Source organism: Dromiciops gliroides, chromosome 1 (genome assembly GCF_019393635.1).
Source record: "Dromiciops gliroides isolate mDroGli1 chromosome 1, mDroGli1.pri, whole genome shotgun sequence".
NCBI lineage: Eukaryota > Metazoa > Chordata > Mammalia > Microbiotheria > Microbiotheriidae > Dromiciops > Dromiciops gliroides.
In genome coordinates, this window is record NC_057861.1 from 72,456,570 (window position 1) to 72,472,452 (window position 15,883).

At 44.3% G+C, this 15,883-nt stretch overlaps 1 protein-coding gene across 1 annotated transcript in view; it reads right to left on the reverse strand.

The window, feature by feature from the left end:
- Positions 1 to 15,883, reverse strand: part of CARM1 (coactivator associated arginine methyltransferase 1) — a 51,990-nt gene that overhangs the window by 18,849 nt on the left and 17,258 nt on the right. Inside the window, exons 2-6 of the mRNA XM_043963146.1 lie at positions 7,258 to 7,383; positions 6,564 to 6,670; positions 5,555 to 5,659; positions 3,393 to 3,503; positions 2,200 to 2,377 (exon numbers count right to left, since the gene is read on the reverse strand). Coding sequence (XP_043819081.1) covers positions 2,200 to 2,377; positions 3,393 to 3,503; positions 5,555 to 5,659; positions 6,564 to 6,670; positions 7,258 to 7,383 — 627 coding nt within the window. The remainder of the gene's footprint in view (positions 1 to 2,199; positions 2,378 to 3,392; positions 3,504 to 5,554; positions 5,660 to 6,563; positions 6,671 to 7,257; positions 7,384 to 15,883) is intronic.

The window sequence follows — 15,883 nt, forward strand, 5'->3', positions numbered from 1 at the left end:
ACAACAAAGAGAAGTGTTGCAAGAATGGAGAAGGGGAAATGTTTTGATTTCAAAAAAGGGAAGTCAAGTCTTTAGACTATAGGCTACTAAAATTTGACTTCAGTTCCTGGCAAAATTTTAGAATTTATTCTTCAAGGGATGGTTAGTGAGTACCTAGAAAAGGAAACAGTCAGCAAGACTTCATCAAGACTGGGTCATGCCACAATGACCTCATTTCCTCTTCTGACAGGGTTACTAATGCTAAAAGCTTGGTTGAGCCTGATTTACTAAAGTATTTGACAAAGTCTCCTATGGTATTCTTGTAGACAAGGTGGAGAGATAGGGTCTAGACAATAGTATAGATACATGAATTTGGAGCTGCTTAAAAGGCTAGACCCAGGAAGTAATAATCAGTGGTTCAAATGTCAACTTGGAAGGTCTCTAGTGGAGTACCCCAGATATCTCTGCTCTAGCCTTGGGCTAAGGCAACAATTTTGCAGAGAGGCACTGATGGCATATTGATCAAATTTGCAGATGACTCCAAGCTAGCCTCAAATGACATTTCTGGCTGCCATATCAGACTTTTCAGGGTTTTTCAGTTTCATTGATGCCTTTTGTTTTTTAAACATCAAGCACTTCCTACTCTCTCCTTCTTCCCCACCCTTGGAGGTGAGGGGCTATAGAGGCCAAAGGTGGCATTCTTTGGCAAGACACTCTTGGGTAGTTTTGATAGACTTTGTTACAAGAAAGGGTTTCACAATGGTGGGGGAAAAGAGGAGAGAGACTAAGAGACACAGAGTCTAGACTTAGGGATATGAGAGTCTCCCTGTGCCCTTCCCTAGTCAAACCACATCTCACATCACATGTTCAAGGTCTAGGTGTCACATTTTAGGAAAGGCACTGATATGTTGGAAAGGTCTAGAGGAAAGTGATTTAGGATGGTGAAAGGCTTTGAAATCATGCCATATGAGTATCAGTTGAAAGGATGGGGTATATTTAGCCTAGAGAAAACTTTGGAGGGCTATGATAGCTGTCTTCAGTCATTTGAAAAGCTAGCATGTGGAAGAAAGATTTAGATTTGTTTTACTTAGTTCCAGTCCCTCTTAGTTTCAGAGAGCCAAATTCAAGCTTGATGTCAGGAAAAACTTTCTAACAATGAGAGAGCCGTCCAATAGTGGAAGGACCATTCGGGGGACGGCTGATTCCCTCCCAACAGAGATCTTTAGGAAAAGATTTCTGTAGTAGGTTGTGGAGGAAATTCTTCTTCAGGTCAAACTGACCTCCAAAGTCCCTTCCAGAGATTCTGTGAGCTGCTCACTATTTCTGGAAGTGTTGTCCATTCCATTTTGGGATAGCTTTAATTGTTAAAATGTTTTTCTTTATATAGACTGAAAATCTGTCTCCAACCAACTTCTACCCATGGCTCCTGGTACTGCCCTATTCTACAGTTCAGACCTTCAGATTCTTGAAGGCAGTAAGTGTGTCATCCTGTTCCTCATGCAGTCTTTTCCCCAGGTCAAACACCCCTAATTTTTTCATTGATCATAAAATAGCATGAGCTTAAAAAAACCATGGTTGCCTTCTCTGAATGTTCTTAGCTTACCGACTCTTTCCTTAAGTATGGTGCCCAGAAATGAACACAACGTCCCAGGTGTGGTGTGAACAGGACAGAAGGCAGGGTCTACCCATTACTAACCTTCTTTTGGAAACTGCCTGCATACACATTTCGAGCCCCTCACTTTGAGAGGCTGGTAGTAACAGAAGAAATACAAGAAACAAATCTGATTCCTCTTGCCAAACCTATTCTGCTCTTATCCTACCATTCTTCTGAGAAAGAAAAAACAATAAAAAAACACTGAATTGTGAAGGAAGAACACCCAACTTGAACAATCTGAGCCTAACCTGTGATAGAGAATTTCCTAAATCCCAGAATTTACCAGTAACAGACCCCAAATTAATATAATCTATCCCCTATGTATGACCTTGGAAACTAAGGGTAAGGCTATCACTTACCATATACATAAGATAAAATCACTTAAAAGTAAAGTCATAAACTTCAAAATCTCCTTTTGAAACAGATTTTATTTTATATTCCCAGAGAACTGCCAAACGGCTACCTGCGCAGCTTTGCACTGCTGTGTAAGAAAGGGAGGTTAGGCCACTGCCCACAGGAAACAAATCCAGCCAAAAGACCCCACTGTGCCCAGCCCATTTACTTACCACTAGGCTTTAAGTACTTCTTGGCATGGAGGTAGCTCTCCAACATACGTTCATTGAAAAGCATGTAGCCCATTGGCTCTGAAATAATTATGTCCACCTGCTCGGGAAGTGAGATTTCTTCCACCTTTCCAGGAATGACCACAATTCGGTCTGTGAGGTTGTTACTCTTTACTAAAACCTATTGGTGGGAGGGGAAAAAGTTGGGGATAAAAATCAGGGAAAAACCAATCTTATGAAGAAATGTCTCCTTGGACCAATGAGCTTCATTAAAGTCTCACTGCTGATTTTATCTCTGGCAGAACCCTGTGGGGCTGAGCCTAGCAGCCTGCTCGGAACCATCCTTCCTGTACAACCAAAGCGTGAGGAGACACAGAGAGCTCAAAGCGCTCAAAGACCAGCCAGCACAAGCTATAAAAATGGTGATGGAGGCTCCTGCTTTAATTCCTTGTTTGAGTTTGTGAACTTTTCCGGTCAAAAAATGTTGTGCTTTCTATTTTTTTTACATTTTAAAAAATTACAGTGATTTTAACCTCATTTTGTTTGACAAAATGTTGAGAATGTTAGACATCGCTTTCTAACCATAAAGGACAGGGACTCTGTGATGTGCGCAAGTAGAATGACTAACAAATTATCCATCGAAGGCTTCAAGTGGCTCCCAACCCAATGACAAGAAAGCATTCTGTGGCCATGGAATCAGCGTTTGTAGTTGAAAGGCTCCTTAGAGCATATCTAGTCTAATATCTTCATATTACAAATGAAGTAACTGAAAAGCAGATTAAGTGATTTACGTGAAGTCAGGTGAATATAATATGTAGCAGAGCCAAACTCAATCAACCCTATTTTGTCTCCAAATCCTTTGTTCTAGCCACTACCATTATAGTTTCCTTTTTTCCCTCAGAGGGGGTAAGCATACCTTACTAATGACCCCCAAACAGAGTTAAGAGGCAGAAATATTTTCCTACTGATTTTAATGGTAGACAAACCAAGGCAGCAAGAACTGAGTTTCTCAAGATCACACAAGAAGCCAGGATTTGGCCTTGGCCTCCCTAATATCACCTGGGAACGAGACAGCTCTTTGTGCTCCCAGAAAGTCCCATTCACTCTCTGGACCACAGAGGTTATGCATGCTGCCACAGAACTGTGGGAGGTGGGGAGAAGGGATACTTGGGGTGTTGGCCATGGGGCCCACTGACCTCAGCATGCTGAGCCATGGTGCTTGCTTCCACTGCATAGACTTTCCTTGCTCCTGCCTGAGCAGCAAAAAAAGACAGGATCCCTGAGCCACAGCCCACATCTAGGACAATCTAGGAAAAGAGAGTGAGTCACTGTCAGTCATGGAAAGAACAATCAGAAGATTCCTCCCCATTCCGCTCAAGCCCTAAAAACCTTCTGCTTCCTCATCCCCAGCACTGGTTACTTGCCAGAGATTAAAGGCTTTGAGAGTAGACAAGAGGGGCCAAGTGTGAGGTTTTATATTAGCAAACCAATGATGTACCTCTGACCCTTAAGGCCAAGCCAACAAGGTGGGGGGAGGGAACTCTCAACACATCTGAAATGCACAGGTTCTCCAAAGACCGACCAAATCTCTCCCTGTTTCTAGGGAGGCAGACAGAGCAGGTTTCTACAGCATAGGTGACTGCAATGCAGACTATGGGTCCGCCCCCCATAAGATTTCCCAGGAAGTCTTGAGTCTTTAGGGAAAAACCTCTTCCTGTAATATTGCTTTCTTTTTATCCTCAAATGTCCTGGTGCTTGACCAACACTATATGGGGATAAGGTAAGATTCTCTTCCCCAGAAGTGGCTACACTGTAGTTGTGAGACAGCTGTTCAGGTGGGGAGAGAAAGAATGTTTGCAACATGCACGACCATACAGTTCTGGCTATGTAAATAACATGGAAAACTAAGAGAGGCTAACACCTCTGGTGAGTAATGGGCTTCCTTTCTTCTACACGTCATATCAATCAATGGTGTTCTCCAGTGACAGGCCTGACGCTACAGGATGCTTATACCACATTGTATAAAGGCTATGAGAAGCCTGGATCTAGTTTCCACACTGTTGTTGTTTTTTTTTTAAATAAATGCTATTTTCTTTTTTCCAATTACATGTAAAGACATTTTTAAACACTCATTTAAAAAAATTTTTGTGTTCCAAATTTTCTCCCTCCTTTTCCTTCCCCCTCCCTCAAATGATAAGCTGCAAATGAGAATATAATAACGTCCTGACACCAGACCTAGTGCCAGAAAGGATCAGGGACAGAATGCCAGCCCCAGGCTGGCAGATGCCCCTCAGGCAGGACTTTCTCCGGTCCCCTTCAGGACCTGATGCACCTTTCTAGTACATGGTAAAGATCTGAATTTGCTTTCTTCCCTCCAGAAGAAAAGCCAGTCCTTAGGTTTAGAACTCAGAGAGGCTGCCTAGCTTCTGCCTTGCATGTGGTACAGACTAAGGTATAAGCCTGTAACACCAACCAAGAACACAGGAGCATTCCTAAAGCCAACAGGCTGGATCCCATTGTCCAGATGCCTTTCAAATACTTGACAATGACTTGTCTAAGTGAAGGTGATGACTCTGCAGTTGCTGGGGAGTGATGTGGTTTTTCATGAACGACAACTAAGTACAACCCATTAGTTGTTCCAAACTGAACATATCATCAAACATAAGCAAAAATTGAATCAGTAGCATCCCTCATTATAATTAACTGAGCTGCAGAGAGCCAGTACTCTCACCAGTGAATATCCTTATTCAGAAATCACATGGTGAAGTCAAGGTTCAGCGTTAGTATCCCATAGCCGAAAAGTAAGAGGGAGCTTCAGTGGTGGAACACAGAGTTTAAAGAGCCTGACACAGCAAGCAGAAAAGGGAGGGAGAATTTTGGACGGAGGACAGTTCAAACATCAGCTGTTTGATTTAGCTACTTCTCTTAGGCCAGACACACAGTGTCAACACAAAAACCACAGGGAGCAGACCCCAGGGAGACTTCTGTAGGACTCATGCTGGTCTCATGAAGATATTTAAAAACAAATCACTACTAATGGTCTGGGGGGGGGAGTGGGAGGGGTGAAGGAAGGATGAACTCCCCACAGCTGAAACTCAGAGAGTGAAAGATCAAAATGGCCAGATGGCATGAGCTTCTTGGAAGTAACTTTATCACTCTTCATTCTTGGCCAAGTATTTTCCCCACTCCTTCCTTCCCCTCTGGCCTCAGCTTCCCCAGAGAGTCCATTCTTTCTCATATATAAACCTGATTAGGCCTCCTTGGCCCCTAATACCAGTGGTCACATTTAATACAACAGCTGACTTCAGGTCTTGTTCCAGAGCTAAACTCTGGCTGTTGCCAAGAGTACATTCCTCACCTTGTCTTTGAAATCACTGTGGTTCTGCAGGATTGCCCTCTGGTAGGTGCCTGTCCGTACATAATCTTGCATCATGTTCTGCTGCTGTGACAGGTAGCCATAGAACTAGAACATACAAGACAAAGCGTTGTGAATACCAGGACCGCCATACGGCCAGCCTCGGCACTGAAACCCAGCCCAACCAACCCCAGTCGTCCCCATTCAGACCCCCTGCTTCCTCGCCAACAAACCATGGAAGGAGCTCAGCAATGGGAACATGCCCGGGATTGAGGGAGCATGGGCATCACTTCTCAGAAAGTCATGCCAGGGGCCAAGGCTGAACCATCCCTGTTAACAAATAAGGTGGTCAGCCTGCTCTGGTCACTGTTCTCCACAGCAAAGTCTAACTGGCTCTCATCAGTGCCAGGCCACAGGAGGGGGAAGGCAACAGACCTTGTAAGTCAGGAGGCTGGCAAGCACACTATAGGAATATAACTACAGGCCTGGCACTAGAAAGCACCCCCTTTTCTAAATTCCCCAGGCTCTGGTTTCTATTTGGAGCCAGTAAACTTTCTAAAAGAAAACAGATCTATCATAATATGGACTCTGTTCTCAGAGAACCTGAGAACCCCAAAAGAGCCTTGGGTAATTCTACAGGATTCTGACTATAAACTACAGAGCCCTGAACCACAGGCTCAATATCTTACTGCAAAACTGATTAGTAAACAGCCATGCTAGCTTCTTTTGAGAACTGCTAGGACTAAGCAGAACAGCTCCTCAAAGCTTTGCTACCCAACACAAAACTATCATAAAAAACAGGGAGGACCTAGTGCTGGGAGGGCTCAGGACACCAAAGGCTTGTCAAGGACTCCTGCTGTGGGTGGGGTGGGGTGGAGAGGGGAATGACTCAGACACAGCCAAGACCTAATGACCATCCTCTGTGGTCCAGTTTCCACCTTCCTAAGAAGCATCTACACCTGGGCCCTCCCTCTGGAGGCCCCAGGAAGCTCCTGCCAGGTGGAAAACACACCTGGAAGTACTGCACAGCGGAGGATTCTTCTGTCCGCTCACTGAAGACGGAGCGCTCTAAGTTGTGACCTCGACAGGTTTTCAGAATATTATAGAATGAACAGAAATCTGAAAGAAGCAAAAACTTAATGTAGAAAAGGGGTCACATGTGGGAAATGGTAATGCAGAGAAGGTAGCAATGGTGTGTCAAAGGACCAGTATGTGGACAGCTTCCTGGCCACGAGAAGGAGAAAAACCTTCCAGCAGACCATTAGATTCTGGAATATTGTCAGCCACCGAATAAAAAAAGAAGTTCAATTCCACAAATATGCTTTGAAGGCAAAAATCTTCATAATTCCAGATACATGAGAACCTACATATATTAGCAGATGCATTCACTCTACTCTTCTTTCTTAGAAAGAAGAAAAATGGGAGATATTTAGCAAAATATCTAATGGAACTCAGATGGAGAAAACCAAACCATTCTCTCTGGGAGAAGCCTACTGGGACCTGTTTTGTACAAGTCCAGAAGTCCTTGATCTTCAAGGTGAGACAGCAGTAACAAAGAAGGGGAAAGAAGAACCCAGAATAGAAAGAAAAGAGGAAAAGGGCTTGGCTAATCTCCCCATATTCCATAAAGCCTCCAAGCAAACAAAGGTTTGCAAAGGCATGGCTCCTGCCTCAGCTCCTTCTGGGGGAGGCAGTGAGGGACGTACCATTGGGCGTTGCAAACTGTATGAGGACACTGTTGCACCCCAGGGTGATGATGAAAGACTGCTTCCCCACTCGGCTGCATTCTGTTTCTCTGGACACAGAGCACTTAAACACGCAAACATCTTCATCTGGAAAGAAAGACAAGACATGAGCTTATTAGCTCCTCCTTGCAGGCTGGTGGCCTGAGGCCTCTTGCTTTCCTGTGCTGACCCTCAGCAGCCCCGCCCCCCTGAAATGCCCTCCTCCCTCCTGGGGGGGGCTAAATGCTGCCCATCCTGAAAGGCCCTTCTCAAGCTGCAGCTGCTGACAAATGCCTACCCTGGCCACCTAGAACACCTGCTGCCCAGGATACACACTTTAGCCTTTACTTTCTGTTTCATGTGTGGTCTTATTTCTCACCCAATGACCAATCCCTGGAATTTCTCTGTTATCATCCACAATGCCTCCTTCACCCATTGGGCCAAGCAGAGTAGGTGCTCAACTGATCATCACAGATTGGTGCACTTTATTCTCACTGTGCCTCATTGTGCCAAGTGAAGTGTCCAAGCAATCCTACTGGAAATGACGAGCTTACATTTTGTTCCCTGTGAAGCTTGGAGTAAATCCATTCTCCCTTTGTGCTTTAATATCCTCACCTGAATAATGAGAATGGGGGAGAGCTGCCTGTCCTTTACAGAATAACTGAAAAGCTAAATCAATGACTATGGGCAAAGTGTGTCCAAGGTGGGTTTATGGATCATTAGGCAGCCGGTACACAGACATTCACATCAAGTGCAGCAAGGAGAGGCTAGTGTGGCATAGCACATGGAGGGCCAGCCTTGAACCCAGGCTTCCAAGACCTGCCTCTGACACATACTGGCTGTGTGACCATGGGCAAGCCTCTAGGAAATGCTCAAAGACTACGAAGTTACAGACAGGCCACCTCTGGAAGGAGTATTTCACACCTGGAGCTCCTCACATAAGGTAAAGCGAAGGTCTGGACCAAAATGACGAGATTTTCAGCATCACTTACTGAGCTCCCCAAACTTTTTCAGCTAGTGGGACCCTGCCCCTAGCTTTGAAAAGGAGCTGATGACTCTTAAGGATTCAAGATGCTTCCTCACACACCTGGTCCCAAATCAGGGAAGCCATTATGACTGGCTTCTTCCAAGGGACAGGCCCCTACTCTGCATCAATGGAGTCCCTACAGAGGGCAGGCCAAAGCACCTGGGGCTGTCACTCTTAGGTAAGGAGAGACAACTCTATCACCCAACTGTGGAATGGAAGAGAGCATGTGTGGAAGGACCATTGAGTACAGTGTATACTAGTCAGAGTAAGAGAATAATCATAATAGCTAGCATTGACATAATGCTTTTAGGTTTGTAAGTGCTTTACAACTGATCCTCATAACAACCTTGGGAGATAGGTACTATTAGTACCCCCATTTTGCAGATGGCATATAGAGGTTAAATGATTTGCCCAAGGTCACAAAGCTAGTGAGGATGGATTTGAACTCAGGTCTGATTGACTCCAGCTTCAGAGCTCTATTTATTAGATGCCTTCCAAGTCCTTTGGTAAAACAGTCTTTCCTTCCTAGGGCAGTATTCAAGGGGGACTAAGATGCCAGCACCTCAGCATCACACCCACTGCTAGGATATGAGTAATGATACCTTGCTGAGGGCTAAACATCTCTAATGACTAAATCTTGCCCAAACAAAGGCAAGAAGGTTTGGCTGACTGATCACTTTTATGTTGCTGCTACGATCCCACAAGCCTCCAGGATCCTCTCCTCTCACTGCGTTCCAGGTTATTCTTTTTTTTTTTGGTGAGGCAATTGGGGTTAAGTGACTTGCCCAGGGTCCCACAGCTACTAAGTGTCAAGTGTCTGAGACTGGATTTGAACTCAGGTCCTCCTGAATCCAGGGCCGGTGCTTTATCCACTGCGCCACCTAGCCGCCCCTCCAGTTTATTCTTACAGCAGTAGTTACTTGGTATCAAATTGCACCCATGGAACATGAGGAAAAAGAATGTAATAACCAATACCCTACATCCAAGGTCTCAATATAGCAGTAATTGTGGTGCTCTTGGCGGGAGAAGGAGATGCTCCCCTTGCTCCAAACAGCCAGAAAAACCATCTAGTCATGGCAGCCCTGCCAGTCTTGGGGATGCACCCAGGCCTTCAGCTGATATCCTGGCCTAAACAATAACCACATGAAACTGCATTTTTGTGAAGTTTTCTATGGAAAAGAAAACCAGTGGTCTTTTAGGGTACAGGATGGCTACCTTCACTCAGGGCTTCAGTTATGCTCACGTCCATGCCTAAAATAGCACTCAGCATAGTGCATGACACACAGTAGGTGCTCAATAAATGTTTATCAATTGATCAACAAATAGTTGAGATACCAGGATGATCAGGGACTCAGTGTTAACCAGAAAATCTCCCTCTATCTAATACCCAAGTAACACATTTACTTAGTTTCTATGAAACTAGCAGAAGATCTGCTAGACTGTAGGTAAGATGGGAGAAGCCTTGAATGCCAGACCCAAATGTCCCTATGCCCCATACGGTGCCCTTCTCAGTAGAATGCAAGTTCCTCAAGGGAATTATCTTTGTATCTCAGCTCCTCTCTCCTCCTACTTAGAATGTGGCCCAGTACCTAGAAGGCACTTAATAAAGGCCATTTGAATGGAAAAGCATCATTACTACATTATAACCAAACCCAACCGCAAAATCACAAAACTGTAACAAAACAAAAAACCACCACAGCATCATTTGACAGATGGCCAACGTATAACATTGTTCCAATAAAACCAATGGTCCCTATAACATTGTATGTCCTGATTGCATGTGTTCAGAGAAGCAATGAATGATGTTTGGCTTGTACCTTTCATCAGGAGAATATTTTCTAATTTCAAAGCACTTTCATGCAAAGGGTGTCCCAACAGTCTTAGGACAGCTTTAAGCTTCTGCACTTAGGCTTTTGGGACAGGCTGACACAGAAAGTCAACTGATTTGCACAATCCTATGAGACAGGTAGGAAAGATGCTTATCCTCATCTTAGAAGAGAGAAACGGAGGCTGACACATTAAATGACTGGAGGCCAACAGCCAACAAGTATAAAAAAAGGAGCCAGATGTTGAGCCAGATGATCTCCATGGCGCCTCTGTAGCTCCAAGTCACGATCAAAGGTGAGTTCAGCGTCTACTGCAAAGACCTGGCAGGAGGGAAGGAGGGCCTGGTGGAGAGTGGGGGCTGGGAAGGAGGAAGAATTCACAGGGCTGAGCTGGGTCAGTTAATACAGACTGCTCTGGATTTCATTCATCCCTCTGCCCATTTCCCTTAGGGGCTGCTAACCATGTTACCCTACCAAAGTAACTAACTATGTTACCCAACCAGTCAAATGCCAGTGCTGGTACGTGAATACAAAAATGGGCCTGCAGGTCAAAGCATGATGCCAAACCTCAGTGTCACAAACGTGTCTGCACAGTCCCCAGCTTGGGCAGGGGGAGGTTGCTTAACAAGCATGTGGAACCAAAAGGAAGTCCTGAGCTAGGAATGCCACATTTCAGACTTTCAACTCCAGCAGAGAGGAGGGCTGGGGGTGAGGGGTGGAGTGGGGTTTCTATTTAACCAGGAGGAACAGCCAAATTGCATTCTGACAGGTGATGAGAAAAACTCCATTTATAGGGCAAAGTCTTTCACATTTCTTCCAAAACCAAGCTGTCCCCACAGCACAACTCTGTCCTGCATCTTCTCAGGAATGTGGCTCACAAAGTCACCACACACTATCTACTATACGTGTCCACCCCAAACCCCCTCAGCTCCCTGAAGCTCCAAATCTGAAGGGCAAAAATTCTGTTCCCCTGTGGAAAGATGCTAAGGGGCAGGCTAAGGGCTAGGCTACTTCACTGGCAAAGACACCGAGGCACAAACAGCTAGCTGAGTGATTACCTTTTCAATTTGTATCCCCAGCACTGTGATTTGCATGTAGTAAGCATTTAATAAATTCCCTTCTTCCCTTCCATAATCACAGAGCTAATCAGTGCTGACGTCAGAGTAGGAAAGGCCAGACATTTCTGATAAGTTCAGTGGTCCCTCTACTACACTGCACTGCCATCGAGACTGAACACCAAAGAGGAATCATTGTGAGGCTTCTTTCCACTCTGTTTCATCTTCCACACTTCCTGAGACAGGATGCCATAAAGCAGAGTAGGGTCCATAGGAATAAAGCTGAAAGGAAGAGCAAGGCCCAAAAATGATCTAAGGGAAACAGCTGACTTTAAAGCAAATTATTCAAGCCAAATGTTTTTCTGTGAACTTATTTTTTATCAGAAGAAGCAATACCTGTCAGATGAGAGGGAGAAGGATGAAGAAAAGAAGAGCCACCTATTCTAAAAACCATCTCCAGGGCCCATCTTTCTCGCAGGAAAAATACTACATCCACCACACAAAATAGAATTAAAGCTCTTTATCTTCACAGACTTATAGAGAAAAAAACCTTCTAGTCCGAATATGAAGCATTTCATTAAGTTTCCTACTAGCAAGGAAGAAAATCAAGCTGTCACCTTCCAGAGGAAAATACTCCCCAACCAGGGAAAAGAGAGAAAAGAAAGGTGAACCTCTCCCCAAAGTTGCTCAAAAGCCAGGTCTCTGACAAAAGCTGAGTTGCCAGAGCCTTTAGTAATTCGCTAGGTCAGCCCCGTCACTGGAGAGAAGAGAGGACTGTGAAGAGAAGAAGTGACTGGTCTAAAGTCACAGTGGTATCAAATAGTAGTGCCTCATCCTTTTTCCTTTCTCCACTGTTACCAAAAAGCCAGTCCCATTGTCTGGCTCAGGTCAAGATGCTGCAGCTTTAGCAGGGGCTCCCAAAGAGTCCTTATTCTTCAGCGGCACCAGGCCTTCTTATTTGAGCTCATTCGGTCCTCTAACTCGGAGAAAATGACAGTTCAAGTACTAGAAGGTCTGGTGTTGACTCTGTACATTCTAGTGTCTCTATAAAGTGGAGAAAAGGAAAGAATTCTGGACTCCTCAAGTCAGAGGGAAGCTTTAAAAGAACACCCAGAGCATTTCCTGGCTCCTAGGCATCTCAAATTGTCCTTCCTATTTAAAAAGTAGGAAGAAGCGGTTCCATCAGGAATCCTGAACAGAGCCTTTCTCTATACAGGGATTAAATTCCAAATGTGAATTTCTTCTGTCATCATCGAATCCTTTTGGTTCTGTCCTTAGTAAAGAGAGGGAACAGACTCCAAGAAGGCCTTTCTTTAATAAAATTGAAAATTATTAAGTCACCTCTAGACTTCTCTTTTCCAAGGGAAAGAGTCTTATACATGGTTCTTTCTTCAGAGATCCTTTCCCAACATGCTTAGCATTTGTTGCTTTTCTCTGAACTCTCTTCCAAGTTCTCTAAACTTTTTAACTGTGCCATCCAGGAAATGAACAAAGTATTTTAAGAAGACTGACTGACATAAATGCCAGGCTAAAACAATGTATGAGGGTTGGTTAGTTTTGCTTTTATTTGAAAAGCAAAGCAAAATAGCAGTCTTGTACATTGTTATCAACTATAGATTGGGCAAAATCTCCATATCCTTTTGCCCTCTGTTACTGCTTAGCTAATCACTCAACTGTTTGTAACTACATAGTTTCCCCTCCTTCAATATACCACACTTTTATCCTTACCAAAACGCAGCCAGTTCTTTTATACCTGCAGACAAGAAGACTGGAGTAACCGTCCTCTAAAGCCAATGTTACCCAGAAGGGGCCAGCAGAAAGCATTAGCAGGAAGAACTAGTGCTGATGGGAATGAGGGTAGCCAGGGAAGGAGAGGGAGGACTGATTCACCAATGTCACACTCTGGCACCTCCATGGGGGATGAATCAGTGAGACCCTGATCCTGGACACATCAGAGGTGCTTTTATGAGGCTTGGGGAACAAGACCTGTTTCTCATCCTCTAGTCATCAACTCTACCTTCGCTTTTGCACCTTCCCCCAGTACAAAGAATTTACCCCACCCTGTAATTTAAAGGCTCTTTGCAAACAGCACCAAGGTACCATAGTACTAAGAGCACCCCAGGTGGGGCACCACCTGCCAGGGACAATGGGAATTCAGGAGCCCTGGTCCTTGTGCCAAGATACAGACTTCCTGAAGCTTGGCAATTTCTTCAAGGGATGGGACAGGGTGGGAAGCAGAGATCACAGAGCTCAACTGAAGAATTTCTGTTATAAGCCCAAAAGGGGAGGCTCTCCTGGGGACTCAGGATCCTTGGCCTTGGCTAAGCCCAGGCTAAAACCCTTCTGGCCAATAAATAAATAATAAAAAAAATAAAATAAAATAAAAAACTGTTCTCACACTGCCATTCATCTTCTTGAGTCCCTGTGACCAGGAGAGCCAAGGGGCCAGGAGGCACTCCAGAAGCTCCTGGCTGCCGGGGGGGGGGGGGGGGGCCCTTCCCCCCCCACCCCCCGCCCCTGGCCCAGGCTAGAGAAGACAAAGGGGAAATAAAAGCATCTGTCAGAATCTGTATATATGGTTCTAGGCTGGACATTTTACAAATTAAACAGCAGCTGCCCTTGCCCTGATAAACTCACACTGTACATTGCAAAGGGCTAACTAACTAAGCATCCTCCAAGGGCCATATTCCTGTCCCAGCTTCTAAGGCTTGCCATCTCACTGTCTGTCAGAAAAGCTGTATTCTGAAGACAAAGAGCAGCAATGGGGATTCAGAAGCAGGAGGGCTTCTGTATCCTGAGCAGAGGCACAAAGGGCTCTGTCAGGTTCTACATCCTCTTAACATTAAATGCACTGTTTTAAAAAACAGATTTCTACTCCAGGACTGACCAAGAATTCAGGTTTCTAGCATAATTAAAGAGCAAAATGAGACCAACCTATTATTATAGGGTAAATGGGTGTTTTTTTCCTAAAGAAAACACCCAAGATGCTTTTCCTGACTTAAAGAAAGCATCCAGGATGAGTTAGTAAACAAGATGATAGTTTTTCAATATTCTGATTATTTTTTAAAATCAGAACCTCAAAAAATAGTAATAGTGGTCACAGGCATTACCTTAGTCACTGATGAAATGGGGAGGGTTTAAACCAAGAGTTCTTAACTTGTGTGTGTGTGTGTGAGAGAGAATGATGGACCCCTGGTGGAAACTATGGATCCCTTTTCACAATAATGTTTTTGAATGCATAAAATAAAATACATGGGTTTACAAAGGAAACCATTTATACTGAAATATAGTTATTCCCCCTCCCCCCATTTTTTTTTTAAAGATCATGGACTTGAGGTTAAGAACTTCTGGTTTCAACAAATATTTAAAATGTTCCCATACCTCCTAGGAAAACCAAATGCAAAGCTGAGAGGACTCTCCCTATTGGACCCAGAATGTGTTCAGTCATCACTAGGTCAGCAATAAGGGATGATCTTAGTGAAGCATTTGACAAAGTCTTTCAAGCTGCTCTTGTGGAAAAGATGTCATGGTGTCAGATATAGGTCACTTACAAGTAGGAGGGTTTGAAACTGGTGGGTCAGACCCAAGAAGCTGAGGTCATCATGCCTTGACATCACTTTGGAAAGGAGGTTTTCAGTGAGTGGCCCCAAGGATCTGTTCTGTTGAACATTTTGATCAATGACTTAAAGGCAGAGATCAGAGACAGCCCTAGAAGGGACTTTCAAGGTGAACACAATCATTTTATGACTGGTAGATTGTTTATTAACTTTGTCAAAGATAAAGAAAGCTAGGAGAGAGGGCTGGTATAGATGACAAAGTTAGTATTTCAAAATGGTCTATGAGTTAGAAATAGGGGAAAAAGTAGTCTTACACTTAGGTTCAAAAAAGAAACTTCCCAAGCACATAATAAGGAAGCCTTGGTTAGAGAAGAGTTAGTCAATCTGAAAAAGTTCAGGGTATTTGATGGATCACAAAGTCATCAATGGGATATGGAAGCCAAGAAAATCAAAGGTGACTTGGGCTGTGTGCAGACAGACACTGTCTAGGATTGGGGAGGTAACAGTCCTGCTATCTGCCCATGTCAGGTAGCCTGTTTTCAGCTTGGGGCACCACTGACTAGCTGGAGTGTGTGTGTTCAGAGGGGAAAGTGACATGACAAAAGGACTCTTGGAACTAAGGATCTCAGAGAAGGAGACATGATCCTTGTCTTCAAGTATCTGAAATGCTTTCCTCTGGAAGGCCGAGCATACTTTTTCAACCAGGCCCCAGAGGACAAAAGAGCAATAAGTGGAAGTTAAAAAGGGGCTGATTGAGGCTTGTTAAGCAAAGACTTGCTCACAACTAGAGCTATCCCAAAGTGGCCTGGGCTGCCCCAGTTGTTTAGAGCAAAGCTTCTCCAACTGCGGGTCCACCTGGGGTCATGTAAAAATGTCTTGGGGCAAAAAGGGGTAGAGAGTAGAAAACGTTTAAGAAGCCCTGGTTTAGAGGGTGGGTTCTTGTGCACTGGAGGTCTCCAGGGGAAAAAAGGCTGGATGACCACTCATTGATTTTGAAGGGATTCTTGATTAGATACAAGATTAGCCTATATGACCTTCCCATTCCTTTCCACCTCAGATTCTGTCCTTCAGACTAGCAAGTAATACAAATCAACTCAAGGTAGAGAAGAACAATAGCCCAATCTGCATTTCTGAAACCAAAAT